The sequence below is a fragment of the Pan paniscus genome, chromosome 9 (genome assembly GCF_029289425.2).
Source record: "Pan paniscus chromosome 9, NHGRI_mPanPan1-v2.0_pri, whole genome shotgun sequence".
Classification (NCBI taxonomy): Eukaryota; Metazoa; Chordata; class Mammalia; order Primates; family Hominidae; genus Pan; species Pan paniscus.
The window spans coordinates 67,642,922-67,665,552 of NC_073258.2; the positions used below are offsets into that span (position 1 = coordinate 67,642,922).

The 22,631-nt window shown below is 51.7% G+C and overlaps 2 protein-coding genes and 1 non-coding gene across 6 annotated transcripts; 2 read left to right on the forward strand and 1 right to left on the reverse strand.

Moving 5' to 3' along the window:
• The first annotated feature begins 3,789 nt into the window (after positions 1 to 3,789).
• On the forward strand, positions 3,790 to 9,465 carry NPAS4 (neuronal PAS domain protein 4). Of its 3 annotated transcripts, XM_003828672.4 has the most exons (8): positions 3,791 to 4,129; positions 4,880 to 5,031; positions 5,211 to 5,313; positions 5,434 to 5,701; positions 5,883 to 5,992; positions 6,338 to 6,473; positions 6,595 to 8,030; positions 8,721 to 9,465. In XM_003828672.4, the coding sequence occupies exons 1-8, from the start codon at positions 3,955 to 3,957 to the stop codon at positions 8,747 to 8,749; spliced, it is 2,409 nt and encodes an 802-aa protein (XP_003828720.1). In that variant the 5' UTR covers positions 3,791 to 3,954; the 3' UTR covers positions 8,750 to 9,465. The 3 variants fall into 3 exon arrangements, with proteins under 3 accessions (XP_008952363.1, XP_003828720.1, XP_054950525.1); XM_008954115.4 differs by having other exon boundaries at positions 3,790 to 4,129; positions 6,595 to 9,465; XM_055094550.1 differs by lacking the exons at positions 3,791 to 4,129; positions 4,880 to 5,031; positions 5,883 to 5,992 and having other exon boundaries at positions 5,217 to 5,313.
• Positions 9,466 to 15,898: 6,433 nt separating this feature from the next.
• LOC112441287 (small nucleolar RNA SNORA43) lies at positions 15,899 to 16,038 on the forward strand. The gene has a single exon (XR_003029224.4). It is a non-coding gene; the product is annotated as a small nucleolar RNA SNORA43 (small nucleolar RNA).
• Positions 16,039 to 18,997: 2,959 nt separating this feature from the next.
• Positions 18,998 to 22,023, reverse strand: MRPL11 (mitochondrial ribosomal protein L11). Of its 2 annotated transcripts, none has more exons than XM_003828682.7 (5): positions 21,871 to 22,023; positions 21,325 to 21,420; positions 20,511 to 20,604; positions 20,265 to 20,424; positions 18,998 to 19,272 (listed from the first exon to the last, which is right to left on the reverse strand). In XM_003828682.7, the coding sequence occupies exons 1-5, from the start codon at positions 21,913 to 21,915 to the stop codon at positions 19,167 to 19,169; spliced, it is 501 nt and encodes a 166-aa protein (XP_003828730.1). In that variant the 5' UTR covers positions 21,916 to 22,023; the 3' UTR covers positions 18,998 to 19,166. The 2 variants fall into 2 exon arrangements, with proteins under 2 accessions (XP_003828730.1, XP_003828729.1); XM_003828681.6 differs by having other exon boundaries at positions 21,793 to 22,017.
• Between the last annotated feature and the right edge of the window lie 608 nt (positions 22,024 to 22,631).

Genomic DNA, 22,631 nt, shown 5'->3' on the forward strand with positions numbered 1-22,631 from the left:
CCTTGATATTTTTTTCTCTCATTCTCTCAGTTGTGTGTGTGTGCGTGCATGTGTATGTGCGCCTGTGTGTGTGTGCATGCGCGCTACACATGCCTGTGCCCACACCAGGAATTTTTTTTTTTAGAACTAAAGAAAGCCCTTCTCTTCTCTCAGCTCTCCAAATATGGAGTGATGGAAAACCACTTACTCCTGCAGGCCAGGGAGAATTCAGGATGATTCAAGAGAAAAGGGAGAGGTCATGTGGGGCTCCTTTCCTCCATGTTTTTACTAGAGATTGCGTGCAACAAGAGAGCTTTGCAAATGGTTAGGGGGCCTTTGGAAAGAGGGGAAGATGTTAGGTGGAAAGAGGTGAGCAAGATATAGATGGTACAGGAACCCAACGGATGACCTCAGAGAGGGCAACAGAAGCTATATTGAGTCTGGGGACGCATGTACATCCCACCACACCATCAGATGCTGAAAGACCCAGGGCAGACTCAGATATGGACACAAACACAGACACTGACAGAAAGGCATATGGAAAATTGTAGACATAAATACACACAGGCACAAACATAGAACTGCACAGAACATAGGAAGTTGGAGACAAAAAAAAAAGACAAGCATAGATGCAGGCATAGGTAAACATAGATATACAGGGGTACAGACTCGCAGCTACAAAGACACATGCAAACAGATAGAGATGTAGACATACAACCACGTCCAGACAGGTTTGGAGGCAGACACACAGGACACACAAACACAGTCTCAGTCAAATGAACACACACACACACAAACACACAGACACACACACAGAGTCTGGCTCTTTTCCTTCAATTGCCCAAGCATCCTTGAGCAGTAGTGCATAGCTGAGGATGCTGCACGCTTGCCCAGTAGGTTTGGCTGAGAGGCTTGCTCTCCCATTCCTTCTACACGCTCACCCCAAAGCCCCTCTCCCAATTTACTCCCTTGCCCACTTTCCCATAGCCAGCAGGCTCTGATGCCTCCCCCATCTCAGGCTTCTAATTCTTAGCTTGTTCTGCTGCTGCCTGCCACTTGGGGGAGAGAGTGGGGTGACTCAGCCAGGCCAGGATGACTCACACTGCCAGTATTTTTAGCAGCGGCCAGGAGCTCTCTAGTGTGCCAGCCGCCCCCCTCCTCCTGCTTGCTATTTCGGAACCGTCACTGGTGATATAAATAGCTCCTCTCCCACGGCCTGAAGCTGCTGCCAAGCTATTTTTGGTTCTGCACAGTTAAAAATAGCTTCACGGAGGTGGGAGGCAAGGGGAGTGGGAGCTGGCCTAGGGAGAGGAGACATTGGGGCACACAGAGCTTCTCAACTTGAATCAGAGTGGGCGAACTAGGATGAGCCCTTCTCTACCCCCTCCCTTGTCCCTTTCTAGACCCTTCTTCCCTCCCAAAGTGTTTCTTCCCATTCCATTCTCCTGGAAAAAGCCAGGGGCTCTTCCCCTGAGCCCAGTTCTCCTCCCTTGCTTACTTCACCCTTAGAGCCCAGAAATCTTGGCCCCCTGCAAACCCTCCATATTCATTCACAGAGAATAAGGGGACAGTCAAAGAGTAGGCTCACTCTGAGGCCTGTGGGTACCCAAGCTCTACGTCGATGTCCCCGGCAAACCGTAGCATGACTTCCATGGTGACTCTTTCAGCACCACGGACAGCGGTCGGCGCAGTATTCCTTCACTGCAGATTCGCTCAGATTGCTGGAGGCCATGACACCCAGCCAGTAGACTCCTCTTATTGTGGAGGGGGACACTCAGAATGCCTCACAGGCAGCTTTAGCATCAGTGAGTGAAGAACACAGGAACAACCCCCCTGGAATTTCATACGGAAGGGGATCCAAAGATCAAGGGATTGTTCAAATGGAAGCTTGAGAGAGGGGTGGGTAGGTACATTAGAGGTCAGATTGAGATGAAAGAAGCAACACAGACCCGTGTCCAGGAGAAATCATCTCTCTGTCATCCAGGTCAATGGGGTTAGAGACAGTGGCAGACAGATAAGCGGACATCGTTCCCTCCACCTCAGCTGTGACACTGACCACAGGATGGCCCCAACCTCTGCCAAAATGCATAAGACACCAGAATAGGGTCTCCACACCTTGTACACCTCTTCTAAGACATACTTCTCCTCAGCCGCCTCTCCTCCCACTCTACCTCTCTTACTACCACCCCTTTCCATGAGGAGCGGGGAGTTCCCTGGCCCCAAATTGTCCTTTTTGATGGCAAAGTTCATCTCCATGCTTCCTGTGTGACTGGGACTTCCCAGTCCCACCCTCCAATTTTTAAGTGGCCTCATTTCCAGCCACTTAAGTGATTCCATGCGCACACAGCTACTCCATCAAACGAGATTTCAGATAAGAACATTCCCTAGCCCACTTGCTTCTTGCATTATTGAATCCCAGGATAAGAACGGCACATCCTCGCCCCTGTAGAGAGCAATCATCTGTGGTGAAAAGAGAAAAAAAGCGGGTGTGTGTGGGGGGGTGGGGATAGGGCAAAGGTGACAGGATATGAAAAGGATAGAAAAGGATGTGAAAGGACAGAAAAAGAAACGAAGGTGGAGAGTGGAGAGCTGAAGGTGGAGAGGCAGAGCCAGGAGCCTTAGAGGCGCAAATGTGGAGAGGGGTGGAGGGAACCTGGCAAAAATACAGGGTCCCTGGTAGGTGCAGGGGTCATGGAGGGTCCGGCGCTGCCCCTTCGCTTCTCAGCGGCTCCCCCGTCTTGCCCGCCTAGGCAGGGCGGGGAGCCCTCCGGAGCGGTGCGGAGGCAGCCAGGCCCCGCCCGCCGCAGCCGCGGCAGCCGCCGGAGGATTCCTGTCCTAATATGGAGCTGGGATTCCCCCGGCCCCGCCCCCGCCCCCGGCCCGCGGGGAGACAGAGGCTGGCAGCAGGGCGGGGGGAAGCGCTCGCTTGGGGGCCGGCAACGGGGGGAAGGGATGCCTAAGTGCAGACCCAGGTCCTCGACGTGCCCCCACGTCCCTGCCTCAGTTTCCCCTTCAGTAAGGTTAATTAGCTGAGAGGGAAACCACGAATCACTGCAGACTACAGCGCTGGTGTTGGTTTCTATTCTTGGCTGTGGGAAAACAGGATCAACGCCAAATTCAGCTGGTCCCTTTCCCACCGGACCCCCTTTCCACCCATCCTTGGGACTTAGACCCCCATGAACACCCCCTGATAAGCCGCCAAGGCCCGATTTGGGAAGCGGGGGCGGGAATTTGTTCTCTAAAAATGGCCAAGGGAATCCCAGGTTAAATAGTCCCCAGAGAGGAACCCCAGCAGTGACCTGTCCCACGGAGGCCAAGGAAAGTCCTCCTTCCCTGCATGTGAACGTGACCTTGTCTGTCAAGTAACGAGGGGGATTTGTAGACAACCCTGTTCTTCCCCATTCCTCAACTCCTCAGAAAAATTAGTGTCAGTGCCGGCCCCTCTCTGCCCTCTGGGGACTCCTGCCGCGGGCTTCAGGCCGCCCTAACCCTGGCCCTGTCGCTTCCCTCAACTGAACGCATTCAGACGCCAGGGTCCCCACACTCCATTCAAGCTTTCCTAACGCAGCGCCTTCCTCTCCGCTCAGCTCCCGCCAGGCTTGGCCCCCTCCGCAGCCTCCTGCTCCCCCCTCGCCCGCCTCCCTCCCTCTCTCATTCTACGTCATGAGATGACGTCGGAAGCCGGGCGGGAGGAGGAGCCCCCCTCCCCAGTCAGCGGCTCCCGCTGCAGCTTGCTTAGCCCAGCCTCCCGCTCTCCCGCCCCCCCGGCTCTAAAACGAGCCCCCCACGCCTGGCAGGAGCTATATAAGGCGGCGTGAGGCAGGCGAGGGGGGCAGCGCAGCCGAGCGGAGCCCAGGAGAGCAGAGAGCGAGCCTGAGCGAGAGACGGGGAAGCACGGAGGAGGAAGCCGCCGGTGCGTCGGGACGGGAGCGCAGGTGCTCGGGCACCCGAGCTGGAGCTCCGCAGCCGCCGGTCATGTACCGCTCCACCAAGGGCGCCTCCAAGGCGCGCCGGGACCAGATCAACGCCGAGATCCGGAACCTCAAGGAGCTGCTGCCGCTGGCCGAAGCGGACAAGGTCCGGCTGTCCTACCTGCACATCATGAGCCTCGCCTGCATCTACACTCGCAAGGGCGTCTTCTTCGCTGGTGGTGAGCATGCTGGGGCTACCGCAGATCCGAGCTGCCAGGCGCCGGAGACCCTGGAGCTGAGGGAACCCGCTGGGGCTGCCGCATGTCTAGGGCAGCGTGCTGGCGAACTGGGGAGATTCGGGACTTTCTACTTTTCCTCCTGAGCTCCCTCCAGACCTCACCTTAGTTCTGAATGAGAGTTAGAGAGCCTGGACGGTGTCCCTAACACCAGATTATGAGAGGAGAAGAGCCAGGACAGAGCGGCCTCGGTGCCCGCCAGTGCAGAAGCGCTCCGGGAGCCGGGGAGGGAAGCCCGGGAAGTTGCAGGGATGGAGCTGCCTGAGCCTAGGGGAACATAGCTACTGTCCGCGGTGCTGAAAGGGATCTCCTGGCGCCTTCCGGGCGCTGCCCATGGTGCTGACGGCTGCGTCGGCCGTGTATGGCTCTGTCCATGGTTCTGAACCCACAGTCGGCTTCGGAGCTCTGTCCGCGGTTCTGAAATTCAGAGCCGCTTTGGAGCTCTGTCCGCGGTTCTGAAATTAAGAGCCGAGGAGGAGCCGACCCCGCTTTAGAAGTCGAGGGCTTGTGGGCTATGGAGATACAGCAACAGGTTCCCTGGCCAAGAGCTGCGGGCAGCGGGTCAACAGGTGTTTGCAGAGGCAGGTCCATGAGAAATTCCTCTGGATTCTCTGAAACTCAGACCATGCCTTCCTCACTTCTTCTTTGCCTCCCAGTCTTACTCCTGACGCACTACGTCTTCTCGCCCTACAGGCACTCCTCTGGCGGGCCCCACGGGGCTTCTCTCAGCTCAAGAGCTTGAGGACATCGTAGCGGCACTACCCGGCTTTCTGCTTGTGTTCACAGCCGAGGGGAAATTGCTCTACCTGTCTGAGAGTGTGAGCGAGCATCTGGGCCACTCCATGGTGAGTGCTAAGGGTCCTTTCAGCTGAGGCTGGGCATGGAGTGGGTGCCGTGAGCCTTCCACTCCTGAGGAACTGGGAATTACTATGGAGGGAGAGGTTATACCCTACAAGATACTGTAGATCAAAGATTGGCTCCTGCTGTTCTCCCTAATGGTCATCTCTTCTTTTCCTCCCTCCAGGTGGACCTGGTTGCCCAGGGTGACAGCATCTACGACATCATTGACCCAGCTGACCACCTCACTGTGCGCCAGCAACTCACCCTGCCCTCTGCCCTGGACACTGGTAAGGACTCCCTTCTCCCTTCCTCGGTCCAATTTCCCACCTGCTGCCCTTCTCCCCACCATCCACTGTCTCTCTCTCAGCCACTCACCCTCTTATCTGTTTTTCTCTTCATCTATCTAGATCGCCTCTTCCGCTGCCGCTTCAACACCTCCAAGTCCCTCAGGCGCCAGAGTGCAGGCAACAAACTCGTGCTTATTCGAGGCCGATTCCATGCTCACCCACCTGGAGCCTACTGGGCAGGAAACCCCGTGTTCACAGCTTTCTGTGCCCCTCTGGAGCCGAGACCCCGCCCTGGTCCTGGCCCTGGCCCTGGCCCTGCCTCGCTCTTCCTGGCCATGTTCCAGAGCCGCCATGCTAAAGACCTGGCTCTACTGGACATCTCCGAGAGGTAAGCCTGGAGTGTTCAGATTCCAAGAGAAAGGCAGGCCAGAGATGAAGGGACCCTAGATTCTGGAGTCAGGGGCAGGGAGGATGGGGTTTAGGGGGGCAGAGGATCTGGGAGGGAGTGAGATGCATGGGTATCAAGCAAGGAAAACAGAAAGCTGACCTCACCCTTTCCACCTTCCCAGTGTCCTAATCTACCTGGGCTTTGAGCGCAGTGAACTGCTTTGTAAATCATGGTATGGACTGCTGCACCCCGAGGACCTGGCCCACGCTTCTGCTCAACACTACCGCCTGTGTGAGTGTCCAGAGAGGCTGGGGACAAGATAGCAAGCTGGGAAAGGGCATGGGAGACCAGACAAAGAATGATCTGTAGTCAAGAGTGATGCTGGGGAGATAACAGAGGCCAACAGTTTCGGATGCTATAGGGTGAACATGAAGGTGAGGATTCAAGGCAATAATCAAATCAGAACTGGGGAACTCTGAGTGGTGAGGTCAAGGTAGAGAGCTGAGTGGTGCAGGTGAGGGTAGTCAGAAGAGAGGATGTCACGGCTATCTCAATTCAGTGGAGAGGTGACCAAGGGTGGGGAGTAGGTAGAGTTGCCTGGTGGACATCCTAACTCTGCATCTTCTTTCTCCCCAGTGGCTGAGAGTGGAGATATTCAGGCAGAGATGGTGGTGAGGCTACAGGCCAAGACTGGAGGCTGGGCATGGATTTACTGCCTGTTATACTCAGAAGGTCCAGAGGGACCCATTACTGCCAATAACTACCCAATCAGGTAAGCCACAAGCCAGGGGACTAGGGGGCAGCTGAGGTCGGCATGGAGGAGACACAAATCAGGGAACTGCTCTGGATATGGACGTCGGACCCTTACCAGCTGCCTCTTCTCTCCTCTCCAGTGACATGGAAGCCTGGAGCCTCCGCCAGCAGTTGAACTCTGAAGACACCCAGGCAGCTTATGTCCTGGGCACTCCGACCATGCTGCCCTCATTCCCTGAAAACATTATTTCCCAGGAACAGTGCTCCAGCACTAACCCACTCTTCACCGCAGCACTGGGGGCTCCCAGAAGCACCAGCTTCCCCAGTGCTCCTGAACTGAGTGTTGTCTCTGCATCAGAAGAGCTTCCCCGACCCTCCAAAGAACTGGACTTCAGTTACCTGACATTCCCTTCTGGGCCTGAGCCTTCTCTCCAAGCAGAACTAAGCAAGGATCTTGTGTGCACTCCACCTTACACGCCCCATCAGCCAGGAGGCTGTGCCTTCCTCTTCAGCCTCCATGAGCCCTTCCAGACCCATTTGCCCACCCCATCCAGCACTCTTCAAGAACAGCTGACTCCAAGCACTGCGACCTTCTCTGATCAGTTGACGCCCAGCAGTGCAACCTTCCCAGATCCACTAACTAGCCCACTGCAAGGCCAGTTGACTGAAACCTCGGTCAGAAGCTATGAAGACCAGTTGACTCCCTGCACCTCCACCTTCCCAGACCAGCTGCTTCCCAGCACAGCCACCTTCCCAGAGCCTCTGGGCAGCCCTGCCCATGAACAGCTGACTCCTCCCAGCACAGCATTCCAAGCACACCTGGACAGCCCCAGCCAAACCTTCCCAGAGCAACTGAGCCCCAACCCTACCAAGACTTACTTTGCCCAGGAGGGATGCAGTTTTCTCTATGAGAAGTTGCCCCCAAGTCCTAGCAGCCCTGGTAATGGGGACTGCACGCTCTTGGCCCTAGCCCAGCTCCGGGGCCCCCTCTCTGTGGATGTCCCCCTGGTGCCCGAAGGCCTGCTCACACCTGAGGCCTCTCCAGTCAAGCAGAGTTTCTTCCACTACTCTGAAAAGGAGCAGAATGAGATAGACCGTCTCATCCAGCAGATTAGCCAATTGGCTCAGGGCATGGACAGACCCTTCTCAGCTGAGGCTGGCACTGGCGGACTAGAGCCACTTGGAGGACTGGAGCCCCTGGACTCCAACCTGTCCCTGTCAGGGGCAGGCCCCCCTGTGCTCAGCCTGGACCTGAAACCCTGGAAATGCCAGGAGCTGGACTTCCTGGCTGACCCTGATAACATGTTCCTGGAAGAGACGCCCGTGGAAGACATCTTCATGGATCTCTCTACCCCAGATCCCAGTGAGGAATGGGGCTCAGGGGATCCTGAGGCAGAGGGCCCAGGAGGGGCCCCATCGCCTTGCAACAACCTGTCCCCAGAAGACCACAGCTTCCTGGAGGACCTGGCCACATATGAAACCGCCTTTGAGACAGGTGTCTCAGCATTCCCCTATGATGGGTTTACTGATGAGTTGCATCAACTCCAGAGCCAAGTTCAAGACAGCTTCCATGAAGGTGAGTCAGCCAAAAGGTCCAAGAACTCAAGTCCCTGTCCTGCCAATGAAATGCTGGGTAGATTTAGGCAAATCAATTCCCCCTCTCTGTACATTGATTTTATTAAGGGGATGTCATCCCCTGCTGAAGAGAGTAGCAGTGGAGATAAGAAAAAATGAAAGACTTAATATGAAAGTTTGAACAAGCAGACTTGGTAGGGGTTGGGGCTGTGGGATAGAGTGCTAGGGAATTCTTAAGTAAGGGCTTGTGCTTAACTCCATGAGAGGCCTAGATCAGTCTTCAGCACCCCATTTTACAGATGAAAATAATCAAGGTCACAGAGTTAAACAGACTTTCCTTAGGGTGCACAACAAACTGATGGAAGAGGGACTAGAGCTCTATCCTAGTATCCTAGCTCCCTGAAGGGGATACAGAGCAAGAGTTTATGCAAGTTGGTAAAAGAAAGACGAGGCTCAGCCCCTGACTCCATTGAGGTAGCTCCCTGGTTACAGCTCCATCCTTCCTAAACTACAGCCTCAGTTTCACTCCGTCCATCCAAATTGCCCCCTAATTTGCTGAGCCTCTGGCCATCATTTCATCATTGAGCCAATATCTTTGAAGCCCATACTAATACCAACACATTCTCAGCCCCAGGATCCTCTGTGCTAATTGGTCTAACTGATTGTGTTCTCTCTCTCTATCTCTCTGCAGATGGAAGTGGAGGGGAACCAACGTTTTGAATAAGTCTGTGACTTAACGTCGTCAAGTATGGCATATTGTCATCAAGACGTGGAGCCGCTCTCCACCCCCCCGGGACTGTTGGGGGGATTCTGGGGGCCAGAGGGGGATATATATGATTCCCCAGGCCCTGCAGGATTTGGGGGGGGGAGGTGGGAGGGCAAGGGAGGGGAGCTTCTTTTTAAAATCAAGAGACTTCGAGCGATCCCAGTTTCCATTTCAATCTGTATTCACTCGTAGTGAGTTTCCTTGAATGGGATTTCAAGCGGAGAATGGGGGAGTCTCACTTCCCCGCCGCCTTGCCCCATTGGCCTGGGCCAGTTCTCCACTCCTAGGGGTCAAGCCACCCCTAGCCTTGGTGGGGGAAAGGCAGGGCCCACCTGGGCCAGCCCGTGCCCTGAGGGGCTCTTGACACCCACGTAGAATTCTCTACACACCAGTAACGGGATTTCAATTCCGATGGACTCTGCCGCCCTGGCGGCCCTTCCTGTGACTTTTGCGCCCCGCGCCTGGGGTGGGGGGTGCGAAGAGACGCTACGTTCCTTTCCGATGGAGGAAGGCAGACCTGCCGTCACACGTGTGCTTGCACGAGTGCGTGTACCTGGTGCGGGACTCACCCGGCCGCCAGACTGCCTGGGCCTGCCCAGATGGCCACCTCGTGGTGCTGCGGTGACTTTGTAGCCAACTTTATAATAAAGTCCAGTTTGCCTTTTTGGTACCTCTGGTGTCATGCGCTGCTGTGTAAAAGGAAGGGTGGAGGATAAGTTTGGGAGGCTTGGATGGGAGCCTGGGGGCCAGGAGGTAAAAGCTGGACCTGTTTATGGCCCCAGCATTTCTTCATCCACTTGTGAATTCATTCATTCGTTCACTCATTCATTCATTCTTTCACTCAACATCCACATGTACATTGTGTGGCCCATACTGTGCTAGAAGCTGGAAAGTTTAGGGCTGAAACAGATGTTATGTCTTGCCCTCAAGGTGCTTGGCGTCCAGTACTAGAGAATGCTGGCATCTCCTCTCTGTGCCAGGCTTGCAGTGCTCGTGGTGTGGGAGGGAAGAGAGGGCCTAGGAGTGGACAAGAGGATTCAATTTGACGTTGGGTCTGGGCATGGGTTTGAAGCTTCTGCTCACAAGTTCTTTCTTCACCTGGTCCTTCAGGGAAGCAACTTCCCTGTGGGGCCCTGGATCGACTCACTGGAAATTATAACCACGTCTGTTATCCTTGCACAGGGCTTTCAGCTGACACACACTTTTACCTCTCTTATTTGCTGCAACAATGCCTCTGGGCAGGCATATTAGTCCATCTCACTGATGAAGAAACTGAGGACCACAGGCAAAAAGTTATTTGTTCCCACAATTGGTGACAGGCATGGGTGGATGGGCAACATACCCAGAGCATCTGCATCCCAGCCCTGGGCTGTTTTCTCTGCTGGCAGAGCCAGTGAATCACCACCCATCCCAAATCATCTCATCCCAGATTACTCAAGAAGGGCAAATGTGGGCTGGAGCAGGGTCCTCTCTCCCAAGTGTGGGGTGAGAAACCCCTTCTTTTTGCTCTCCAGGTCTGTAAAGTAGAGCGGAGCAGAATATAACTCAGTAAGTCAAGAGAAAAAAGTTTCCAAAAATGCTGTTTTCCTCCAAGCTTGAAGCCCAAACAGCCACAGGGTAGGGTGAGGGGCAAATGAAAATGAGGAGATGGGCTGGGCACAGTGGGTCACGCCTGTAATCCCAGCACTTTGGGAGGCCAAGGCAGGAGGATTGCTTGAGCCCAGGAGTTTGAGATCAGCCTGGGAAACATGGTGAAATCCCATCTTTACAAAAAATACAAAAATTATCTGGGTGTGGTGCACACTTGTAGTCCCAGCTACATGAGAGCCTGAGGCTGGAGAATCTCTTGAGCCTGGGAGGTGGAGGTTGCAGTGAGCCAAGACTGCACCACTGTACTCCAGCCTGGGCGACAGAGCGAACCCTGGATTCAAATCTCATCTCCACCAATTATTTGCCAAATGGGACTTGAGGCTCAGTTTCTCCACAAGTGAAGCAGGGCTGACAAACATGGTACTTATCTCCCAAAGATGCTGTTAGAACTTGATAGTGTCCATTTATAAGCAGAGAAGCACAGAATTGACTTAAGTTATTCAATTGAATTAGAAGGCAATGGTGACCTCAAAGGCTTCCCCAGTGAAGTACAGAGGCTGGGTTCCAGGAACTGAGGGCACAACCTGAGAAAGCCCCTAAGCCTCCTTTTATTCCAAATCCTCCAGCTCTGGGGCCATGCCCTTCAGACAGTCCCATGGGAAGGAAGACACTCCTAGGGACCTGTCACTATTTTTCCAACTTGGATGGGTCCTTGGGTGGAAAAGGAGGGTGGAGTTTTGCCCTCTGCCTTCCTTGTGCATCTGTTCTCCAACTTGGACAAAATAACTGGATTGTCAGCCCCAGGAGGACCCTGGCATGGAGCACAGGACTGGCACATAGCAGACACACTCAAAATGTCTTCTTGAAAGGAATCTTTCTCTCTCTCACTTTCTTTCTTTCTTTCTTTCTTTCTTTCTTTCTTTCTTTCTTTCTTTCTTTCTTTCTTTCTTTCTTTCGAGGCAATGTTCACTATATTGCTGGACTCAAACTCCTGGGCTCAAGTGATCCTCCTGCCTCATCCTCCCAAAATACTGGGATTGCAGGTGCACAGCACCCCACCTGGCTGAGAGGACACTTCTGAAGTTCAGTCAAAGGGTTTCATTAGACTCATCAGTTTCTACTGTAAAAATGTGTTCCTAAGTTCCCCAGAGGGAATCTTAAGTGACCATGAGCTCAAGACATGCATTGGAGTCCCATATAAAAACCTCCCTGGAGTCATTAAAAAAAAAAAAAGGAAAGTCTGGCCACACAATTGTGGCAGCTCATGCCTATAATCCCAGAACTTTGGGAGGACGAGGTGGGAGGATGGCCTGAGCCCACGAGTTCAATACCAGCCTGGGCAACAAAGCAAGACCCAATCTCTACAAACAAAAATTAGCTGGGCGTGGTGGCATGCACCTGTAGTTCCGTCTACTTGAGAGGTTGAAGTGGGAGGATTGCTTAAGCCCAGGAGTTAGAGACTGCAATGAGCTATGGTCACACCACTGCACTCCAGCCTGGGCAACAGAGCAAGACCCTGCCACAAAAACAAAACAAAAAGGAAAATCTGAGAAACCTAAGGAAACATAATGATGAAATAGAATGTAATATACTAGAGCAGAAAAAGGATGCAAGGTAATGAGGAAGTCTGAATAAAGTATGGACTTCAGTTGATAATACTGTATCAACATTGACTCATTAATTGTGACAAATGTATCATGTAAGTGTAAGATGTTGGTAACAGGTGGAAATGGCTGTGGGGTCTGTGGGAACTTTGTAGGATCTTCAAAACTTTTCTCTAAGTCTAAATCTATAATAGGCCAGGCACGGTGGCTCAAGCCTGTAATCCCAGGATTTTGGAAGGCCGAGGTGTGTGAATCACCTGAGGTCAGGAGTTCGATAGCAGCCTGGCCAACATGGTGAAACCCTGTCTCCACTAAAAATACAAAAATTAGCCGGGCATGGTGGCGTGAGCCTGTAATCCCAGCTACTCGGGAGGCTGAGGCAGGAGAATCACTTGAACCCGTTAGGCGGAGGTTGCAGTGAGCTGAGATCATGCCATTGCACTCCAGCCTGGGTGACAGAGTGAGACTCTGTCTCAAAAAACAAAAAACAAAATAAAACAAAAAAGCCCCATAACTTTTTTTATTTTTTATTTTTTGATATGGAGTCTTGCTCTGTTGCCCAGGCTGGAGTGCAGTGGCACGATCTCGGCTCACTACAGCCTCTGCCTCCCGGGTTCCAGCGATTCTCCTGCCTCAGCCTCCTGGGTAGCTGGGATTCCAGGCGCATGACACCACGCCTGGCTAATTTTTCTATTTTTAGTAGAGACGGGGTTTCACCATGTTTGCCAAGCTTCTCTCAATCTCTTGACCTCGTGATCTACCAGCTTCAGCCTCCTAAAGTGCTGGGATTACAGGCGTGAGCCACCACGCCCGGCCGCCCCACAACTTTAAAAGGTAAAAATTATGGAAGAAAAAAAGAAACCCCTCCCTGGTATTTGGTGGCAGTGACAGGAGATGGTAGAGTGTGTGTGGACAAGAAGGTACCCTGACACTCAGAATTGGAGAGCCAGGCCGTCGGCCCATGCGGAGAAAGAAGTTGAGCGAGCCCATTGCGCCCCCTGCTGGACATAGAACCATCTGCTTCTGTTCCCTTCCCTGGCATGGTCCCTGTGGCTCGGAGCATCAACAATATTGCATCTTAGAATAGATGGGTAAACTGAGGCCCAGAGAGAAGAAAGGAATTGCCCAATGGCACTTCCAAAGTGGCTGCAGAAGCCAAATCTGACTCTCAAGCACCCTTGCCACCAACACCAGATTGCTGCCCTGGGAGCAAAAAGGTATGAGAAAGGGCTGAAGTTTTGGAGTCACAAAGACTGAGGTCAAATATTGGCTCTGGCACTTCATTTTGCATGTGATAAACACTTATGACACCTACATGCGCCAAGGGCTTTGCTGGGTCCTGGGGAAAACTGAACAAGACAGACAAGGTCCCTGGACTCACAGACCTTACACTGAAGTTGTGGGGAGACGTAACAAAAAGTAAAATAACTCTCTAAAGGGAGCATGCAGTGCGTGCAATGAAAGAAAGAACCTGCGTACTGTGGCCGAGCGGAACTGAGGAGGGGGTGCTAATTTAGAGTGTGGCGTCAGAAAGCTCTTCTAAGGTGACATTGAGCTAAGACCTAAAAGATAAGAAAGAAGAAGAGGCCGGGCACGGTGGCTTGTGCCTGTAATCCTAGCACTTTGGGAGACTGAAGCAGGTGGATAGCTTGAGTCCAGGAGTTTGAAACCAGCCTGGGCAACAAGGCAAAACCCCGTCTCTACAAAAAAAAAAAAAAAAAGCAAAAAGTTAGCCAGGTATGGTGGTGTGCACCTGTAGTCCCAGCTACCCAAAAGGCTGAGGTGGGAAGATCACCTGAGCCCAGAAGGGTGAGGCTGCAGTGAGCCTTGATTGCACTTACACCACTGCACTCCAGCCTGGGTGACAAGAGTGAGACGTCGTCTCAAAAAAAAAAAAAAAAAAAAAAAGTCCGGGCGCTGTGGCTCACCCCTGTAATCCCAGCACTTTGGACTTTGGGAGGCAGAAGCAGGCGGATCACGAGGTCAGGATATCAAGACCATCCTGGCTAACACGGTGAAACTCCGTCTCTACTAAAAATATAAAAAATTAGCCGGGCGTGGTGGCAGGCGCCTGTAGTCCCAGCTACTCGGGAGGCTGAGGTAGGAGAATGGTGTGAACCCAGGAGGCAGAGCTTGCAGTGAGCCAAGATTGAGCCACTGCATTCCAGCCAGGGCGACGAGCGAGACTCCATCTCAAAAAAAAAAAAAAAAAAAAAGACCTGGCACAGTGGCTCATGCCTGTATTCCCAGCATTTGGGGAGGCCAAGGTGGGTGGATCACCTGAGGTCAGGAGTTCAAGACCAGCCTGGCCAACATGGTGAAACCCCTGTCTCTACTAAAAATACAAAAATCAGCTGGATGTTGTGGCAGGTGCCTGTAATCCTCTACTAAAAATACAAAAATTAGCTGGATGTGGTGGCAGGTGCCTGTAATCCCAGCTACTCGGGAGGCTGAGGCAGAAGAATCACTTGAACACAGGAGGCAGAGGTTGCAGTGAGCTGAGATTGTGCCACTGCACTCCAGCCTGGGTGACAGAATGAGAGAAAGAAAGAAAAGGAAAGAAGAAGGAAAGAAAGAAAAAGAAAGAAAAAAGAAAGAAAGAAAGAAAAGAGAGGAAAGAGAGAAAGAAAAGGAAGGAAGAAAGGAAGGAAGGAAAGAAGGAAAGAAGGAAGGAAAGAGGAAGAAGAGTGCTCCAGGTCAAAGAAAAGCAAAATTAAGGGTATCAAAATGGGAAAGGATTGACCTGTTTAAGGAATAGGAAAGAAGTCAGTGTGGCAAGGGGAAGAGTGGCTGGAGAGAAGGAAGATTACCCAGGGCCTTTGGACCAGGATAAGAAACTTAGATTTTATTTCATGTGCAATAGGAATCCTCTGGGGAAATTTAAGTGAGAGAATGACATATAATTCACATTTTTAAGCCATCCCACTGAAAGTTGTGTGGAGATGGATTGAATGAGGTAGGAGAAGCAGAGACCAGTTGAGGCTTCTGCAGTGATCCAGGCAAATAGGACGAGAACTCACACCCAAGTGCTTCCCGCAAGTCCAGGCGGAGGTGAGTGACTGGCTTTGGAATGCTTCAGAGGCAGAACTGACAGGATTTGCTAATGGATTTCAAATGGGGGTGAGGAAAAGAGAAGTCTCCTGTTTCTGACTTTAGTGAGTGAGTGAAGGGTTGTTGTTTACTTAGAAAAAACTGCCTGGTCACGGTGGCTCACGCCTGTAATCTCAGCACTTTGGGAGCCTGGGCGGATCACGAGGTCAGGAGTTCAAGACCAGCCTGGCCAATATGGTGAAACCCCATCTCTACTAAAAATACAAAAATTAGCTAGGCGTGTTGGTGCGCACCTGTAGTCCCAGCTACTCTGGAGGCTGAGGCAGGAGAATTGCTTGAACCTGGGAGGCGGAGCTTGCAGTAAGCCGAGATTGTGCCATTGCATTCCAGCCTAGGTGACAGAGTGTCTCAAAAGAAAAAAAAATAGAGAAAAAGATGGAAAAATGGATAAGAAAGTTTTGTTTTTGTTTTCCTTTTTTTTTTGACATGGAATTTCGCTCTTGTTGCCCAGGCTGGAATGCAGTGGCATGATCTCGGCTCACTGCAACCTCCGCCTCCCGGGGTCAAGTGATTTTCCTGCCTCAGCCTCCTGAGTAGCTGGGATTATAGGTGTCCGCCACCATCCCCAGCTAATTTTTTTTTTTTCAGTAGAGACAGGGTTTCACCATGTTGGCCGGGCTGGTCTCTAACTCCTGACCTCAGGTGATCTACCCACCTCGGCCTTCTAAAGTGCTGGGATTACAGGTGTGCAACACCATGTCTGGCCAAGAAAGTTTTAAAAGATAAGAAAGGATTCCCACCCTGGCCGCAGGCTGGGTGTCTCTGGCTTGCTGAGTAGGTGTGGGTGACTACCCTGAAGATGCCTTCCGGAACATGCCAGCACCGCAGATGCTGGCATTCTGCTGTGCCCGTGATATTGGGCAAAGAGGAAGTGGCTATTTCTACACTTGGTGTTCAGAAACCAGTGAGCACTAAGAATGGTTTATAGCCTGACATTTCTTAGAAAAAAGAAAAAGTTAAACAAGATTCCAGGCATGGTGGCTCATGACTGTTATCCCAGCAGTTTGGAAGGCCGAGGTGGGAGGATCGCTTGAGCCTACAAATTTGAGACCAGCCTGGGGAGCATGGCGAAATCTCATCTCTACAGAAAAAATAACAAAAAAAAATTAGCCAGGCATGGTGGTGTTCACCTGTGGTCCTAACCACTTGGGAGGCTGATGTGAGAGAATCACTTGAGGCCAGGAGTTGGAGGCTACAGTGAGCTATGATTACACCACTGCACTCTAGCCTGGCAAAAGGGCGAGACCCTGTCTCAAAAAAGGAAAGAAAGAAAAAGAAGAAAGAGAGAGAAAGAAGGAAGGAAAGAAGGAAAGAAAGAGACTTCTTTCGGCACAGTGGCTAATGCCTGTAAGCCCAGTGTTTTGAGAGGCTGAGGCGAGAGGATTTGAGGCCAGGAGCTTGAGACCAGCCTGGGCAACATAGCAAGATACTGTCTCTTTAAAAAAACAAAATAGGCCAGACATGGTGGCTCACACCTGTAATCCCAGCAGTTTGGGAGGCCAAGGTGGGAAGGTTACTTGAGGTCAGGAGTTTGAGATCAGCCTGGCCAACATGGTGAAACCCCATCTTTACTGAAAATACAAAAATTAGCTGGGTGTGGTGGCACATGCCTTTAATTCCAGCTACTCGGGAGGCTGAGGCAGGAGAATCGCTTGAACGTGGGAGGCAGAGGTTGCAGTGAGCCAAGACTGTGCCATTTCTTGTCTTGGAGACAAGAATGAAACTCCATCTCCAAAAATAACAACAATAAAAATAAAAGTAAATAAAAAATAAACATAATTTAAAATTCACCAGGCATAGTGCCATGCACCTGTATTCCCAGCTACTTGGGAAGCTGAGGCTGGAGGATCCCTTGAGCCCAGGAGTTTGAAGCTGCAGTGAGCTATTACTGCACCACTGCCTGGGTTACAGAGTAAGACCCTGTCTCTAAAACATTTAAAAATAAAAAAGCCAGCCACGATGGATCACGCCTGTAATCCCAGCACTTTGAGAGGCCGAGGCAGGCAGATCACAAGGTCAGGAGTTTGAGACCAGCCTAGCCAACATGGCAAAACCTGTCTCTACTAAAAATACAAAAATTAGCCAGGCGTGGTGGTGGGTGCCTGTAATCCTGGCTACTTGGGAGGCTGAGGCAGGAGAATTGCTTGAACCTGGGAGGCGGAGGCTGCAGTAAGCTGAGATCGTGCCACTGCCACTGCATTCCAGCCTGGGTGACAAGAGCAAGACTCTGTCTCAAAAAAAAAAAATTAATTAATTAAAAAAAAAATTTTTTTTTAAATGAAGTCTTGGCCAGGCACAGTGGCTCACGCCTGTAATCCCAGCACTTTGGGAGGCCAAGGCGGGTGGATCACCTGAGGTCAGGAGTTCGAGACCAGCCTGGCCAACATGGTGAAACCCTGTCTGTACTAAAAATACAAAAAAATCAGCCAGGTGTGGTGGCAAGCGCCTGTAACACCAGCTACTTAGGAGGCCGATGCAGGAGAATCACTTGAACTTGAGAGGCAGAGGTTGCAGTGAGCCAAGATTGTGCCACTGCACTCCAGCCTGGGAGACAGAGTGAGACTCCATCTCAAAAAAAAAAAAAAAAAAAAAAAAACAACAACAACAACAAAAAACAAAAACTAAGCCACTAAGCCATCATTTAAAATTGCTTTAGATAATTTTTAGGCCAGGTGCAGTGGCTCACACTTGTAATCCCAGCACTTTGGGAGGCCGAGGCAGGCAGATCATGAGGTCAGGAAATCAAGACCATCCTGGCTAACATGGTGAAACCCCATCTCTACTAAAAATACAAAAAAAATTAGCCGGTGTGGTGGCAGGCGCCTGTAGTCCCAGCTACTTGGGAGGCTGAGGCAGGAGAATGGCATGAACCTGGGAGGCAGAGCTTGCAGTGAGCTGAGATGGCGCCACTGCACTCCAGCCTGGGTGACAGAGCGAGACTCCATCTCAAAAAAAAAAAAAAAGACCATTTTTAAATATTCTAAATAGTTGCTAACTTGAAAGTATACAGCGTTGTACAGCTATATAGAGTATGACCCCAGTTTGTTTTTTCAAAAAGCATTATACATAAATACACACACAAAGAAAAAAAGGAGCAGAAAAGATATACACCAAATATTGGCAGAAGTCTCATCTGGGTGGTGGGATAACATGAGGTTTTTATTTTCTTTTAGGTGTTTATCTATGCTTTCCATATTTTCTCAGTGTAAAATGAAGTGTCTAGCACATAACAGATGGTCAGTAAATGCGAATCTCCTTTCTCCCCCAACTCCTGCTCTCTTCTCTGAAAGGACAATGAGGAAATAGAAGGCCAAGGGCTTCCCGAGGACTTCTCCATCAGGCAGGAACCTACTGAAGCTTTGCTCTTTCTGTGGTCTGTAGCTGTCAGCCCTACAATAGTTCATGTTCAGCCAACATCTGACCCAGAGCCAGGGTCAGGAGCTTAGTAGGAGGGCCTGAAGTAGCCCCTGGGATCTGGGTACTCCATGTAGTAACCCTGCCTGGGGCTGAACTGAGATCTCCACAGGGACTTGTTTCTGCTGAGGTGGCAAGTTGTTCAGAGATAGAAGAGATTTTTGATGGAAGAAGTAAGCAATACACCCCAGCCCTAGCACCCATAGTTCCCACCCTGGGGAGGGGAAGAACACAGGATTTCAAATGAGAAGGCCTGGGTTCTATTCCTACATCTGGCACCAATTCAGAACCTGGGCAATAAAACAAAATTATAACTCAAAAAAGAAAAAAAAGGACCTGGGCAAGTTTCTTTGCTTGGCTGAACCTCAGTTTGCACATCTGAGAAGCAGTATGAAGACCCCAATTTCCTAATGTCTGCCCATATTGGCTACCACCAGTACTGGTTCCCTTCCCTGAGGTCCCAAGATAGAAGATGACAGTGGGTAAGAAAGGATGTTTATTCAGGCCTGATGCCTCGATACAGCTAGATGTACAAAAATATATCATTCAAAGTCATGAAAACCATCATCATATTGGTGTGACCTTCTTCCTCCCCTTGGGCACAGCTTTTGCAACTGCCTCCTTTGAAATCTGGGAGTTGGTGGGGCAAGGGTCACTTCTTGGCAGCTTCTTCTTGGGCGGCCAAATCTGCCTCCTTCTGAGCAGCCAGGAAGATGGCTCGTTCCTTCTGGAAAGCTGCAAGCTCTTCTGAACTGAGGCTGCAAGTGAAAAAAGACAAATGGTTGGCGCATGATTGGTCACCAGTGGGAGCTCACAGGACCCTATGTCTTGCAGGGGCTTGAAGGGGCCCCTGTCTCCAAGCCCAGCTTGCCTGGCCCCTTCTGCCTTCCTGACTTCCCAGCCTCCATACCTTTGCTCACTTCCTCTCCGGGGACAACATCTCCCAACCCCCAACACCCCTATCTTTTGTTCCCTTATTAAATCCCTACTCATCCTTTGAGGCATCAGCCAGGCCCCAGTCCAGATTAACTGGGGTACTCTGTGCCCCAGAATATGCTGTACAATGACGTCACGGGGCTGAGCATGTGTGTCTCTCCCAGGACAGGGGTCAGATTTACCCATCTCCATGCTCCCAGTAAAAAAAAAAAAGATTTGAGAAAATTCAAGTCTGTGTCTGCTCCATGCTTAACCCCACTCTTCTTGGGAAATAATCAGTTGTCAGCCTTGACATGGGATGTGACACAGCAGCAAGAGGCCAGTAAAGGGTTGAATGCTATCTCTGTCCCGGCGGTTGTCTAGGCCAGACACCCTCCCACCCAACATCTTACTTCAATGAAACAATTCCTGAAGTCATCCGAAGCCCCATGACAGGGGTCCCTGTTTGCCTCAGGAGCAAGCATGAACCTGACACAGCTCAAAAGTCCTTCGCACTGGTCCTTCCCTCATACCATTCTCCACTTGCCTCTAGGACGACAGACCCAGGTCACACTGAACTTCTCCCACTTGGATCCTTCATGGAGATCTTTCCATTTCTTAGAACATTTGCAGAACAACGTCTAATACATAACAGGTGCCCAATAAGAGTATTCCAGATCAATGAATGTGGCCTCCCACCCCCGCCTCATCCTCTAGAATCTAGGGTCCCTTGACTTAAAAGCTGACTTTCCCACTGCAATGGGCCCTCTCAGCTCTGCCCGAGTCCAGAGCTTTCTGGGCCCTCTCGTCACACTGCACATGCCAGGATACTTACTCCTTCACCACGCGAATGCCCAGAGAACGGGCAGACCCGATGATGGAGCGGACAACAGACGACAGGGGTACGTCCTGCAGGGCGAATGCCTCATCCTGAGCTTTGATGCGGGCAATCTCATACACATGCTTCAAGGTCACCAGGCCTGCCACCTCTTTCCCTGGAAGGAAGGAACAAGTGGCTCTTCAGGTGTTACTGCTTCCTTCTGGAGCCCCCAGAATCTCAGATGCTTACCCTGGCCCTCACCTGTTTGCCGGGCCCCCTTTTCAATCCCAGCTGCTGCCTTCAGGAAGTAGGAAACAGTGGGCTGTCCAATCTTAATTTCAAATGTCCTGTCAGGCTTAACAGAAAAAAGAAATATGAGATTCTCTCTTCCTACTGCCCCATCCCAGGGAACTTCTAATGTCTTGCCCCTGCTTCCTTCATCTCACTTTCCTATGGCATCCCTCAAAAAGACCACAGAATCACAAGAAAAAAATAAATCGGGGTCAGGCGCAGTGGCTCATGCCTATAATCCCAGCACTTTGGGAGGAAAAGGCGGGTGGATCACCTGAGGTCAGGAGTTCAAGACCAGCCTGACCAACATGGTGAAACTCCATCTCTACTAAAAATACAAAAAATTAGCCGGGCGTGGTGGCGGGCGCCTGTAATCCTAGCTACTCAGGAGGCTGAGGCAGGAGAATTGCTTGAACCTGGGAGGAGGAGATTGCAGTGAGCCGAGATCGTGCCACTGCACTCCAGCCTGGGTGACAAGAACAAAACTCCATCTCAAAAAAAAAAGAAAGAAAAAAATAAATCTGCAGCAAACATCCCTGTCCCCTCTATTCCTGCCCTCATTCTGCTCTGGAAGCCCCAGTGAGATGGAGGGGCAAAGGGAGGAACTGCAACATGGCAAGATGGGGCTGGTTCAGAAAAAATATGATCTAGTCCTAAATGGGGAAAGTGGAGCCCAGTAATAGGAAGTCAAGTCAGGAGCAGAGAAACAACTCCAGATGACCAGTCCCAGGGCCGAGGAAGAACAGAGGGAGAAGGAAACCAGGGATCAGAGTCCAGACTCCACCTTCACTAAAATCTTGGTAGGCAGAGGAATGCCTTCCTTGATGTCCTTTGTCCTCTCATTGAACTCCTTGCAAAACTGGTTGATGGAAACGCCTCTCTGTGAGGGAAGCAGAGGGGGTTAGTGGTGAGAGGAGGGGACGGCTTCCTATCGCCCAGGAGGCGCCGTCCGTTCCCTCCTTCGTCTTCACTTCTCTGTGTTCCCATCTGTACCCAGATTCAACTACCCCTGCGTGAGCCAGAAGATCGTACGCATCTTCCCACGTTATCCTCATCACAGCACATTGAAGAAGGGATGAGGAAGCCCAGGTGGAAGACACTTTGTAACCAGCACAAGGACATAAAGCGTGTGAGAAGCAGAGCCGAGCTCTGAACCGAGGCCCGGGTGGTTCCAGGGCCAGCGCCCTCCATCCGCGCCCTAGCTTCCACCATCCTAGACAACCCCCACGTCGGGTTCCCGCCACGGCCGCACCTGACCCAGCACTGGGCCTAGTGGGGGCCCGGGCATGGCCAGGCCTGCCCGCACGATCGCCCGGATCACACCGCCGACCTCGGGCTTCCTGAGGCCCCGGGCGGCCCGGCCGAGCTTTGACATGATGCGGGGCTGCTGGCTTCAGTTCACCTCAGGGGAGCAGCAAGAGCGAAGCTCTGGGCGCCACCATCTTGGGCCAGAGGTCAAGGGTCCTCACGTTAGGCTAGGGCAGGTGAGGCCAACAAACAGCAGCCTTGTTTCAACCCTATTGCTCGCCAACTAATAAGACAAGGAGGATGAGAGGAGAATAAAACACTTTTTAACTTGTTTTATGCAGATAAAGGAAGGGCCCGAATGGCCTAGGTACACACATTCCCACAGGAACGCGCACAGGCACTACCTCGGACAGCTAACCAGTAGGGTGGGACCTTGATACCCCATAGCATTGTGGGTATGGTAGTTTTGACTCCGTGTGCAGGTCCGGCCAATTGCTATGCGCCAGGGCGCCATCTGCTGCACACGGTGATAATCCTAGGGTTTGAAATACACCTGGGGCTCCTAATTGGTAATGGAAGTCTCTCCTCTCTCTGTTCCTCACATGCTGTTGAAAGGCAGTACGGTTGAGTGTAGACCCTGAGCTGGGCACGGTAACTTACGCCTGTAATCCCAGCACTTTGGGAGGCCAAGGCAGGAGGATCGCTTGAGCCCAGGAGTTTGAGACCAGCCTGGGCAACACAGCAAGACCCCATCTCTACTGGGCGGGAAGATCAGTTGAGTCCAGAAGTTGGAGGCGGCAGTAAGCCAGGATTGCGCCACTGCATGTGAACTTAATCGAGTTT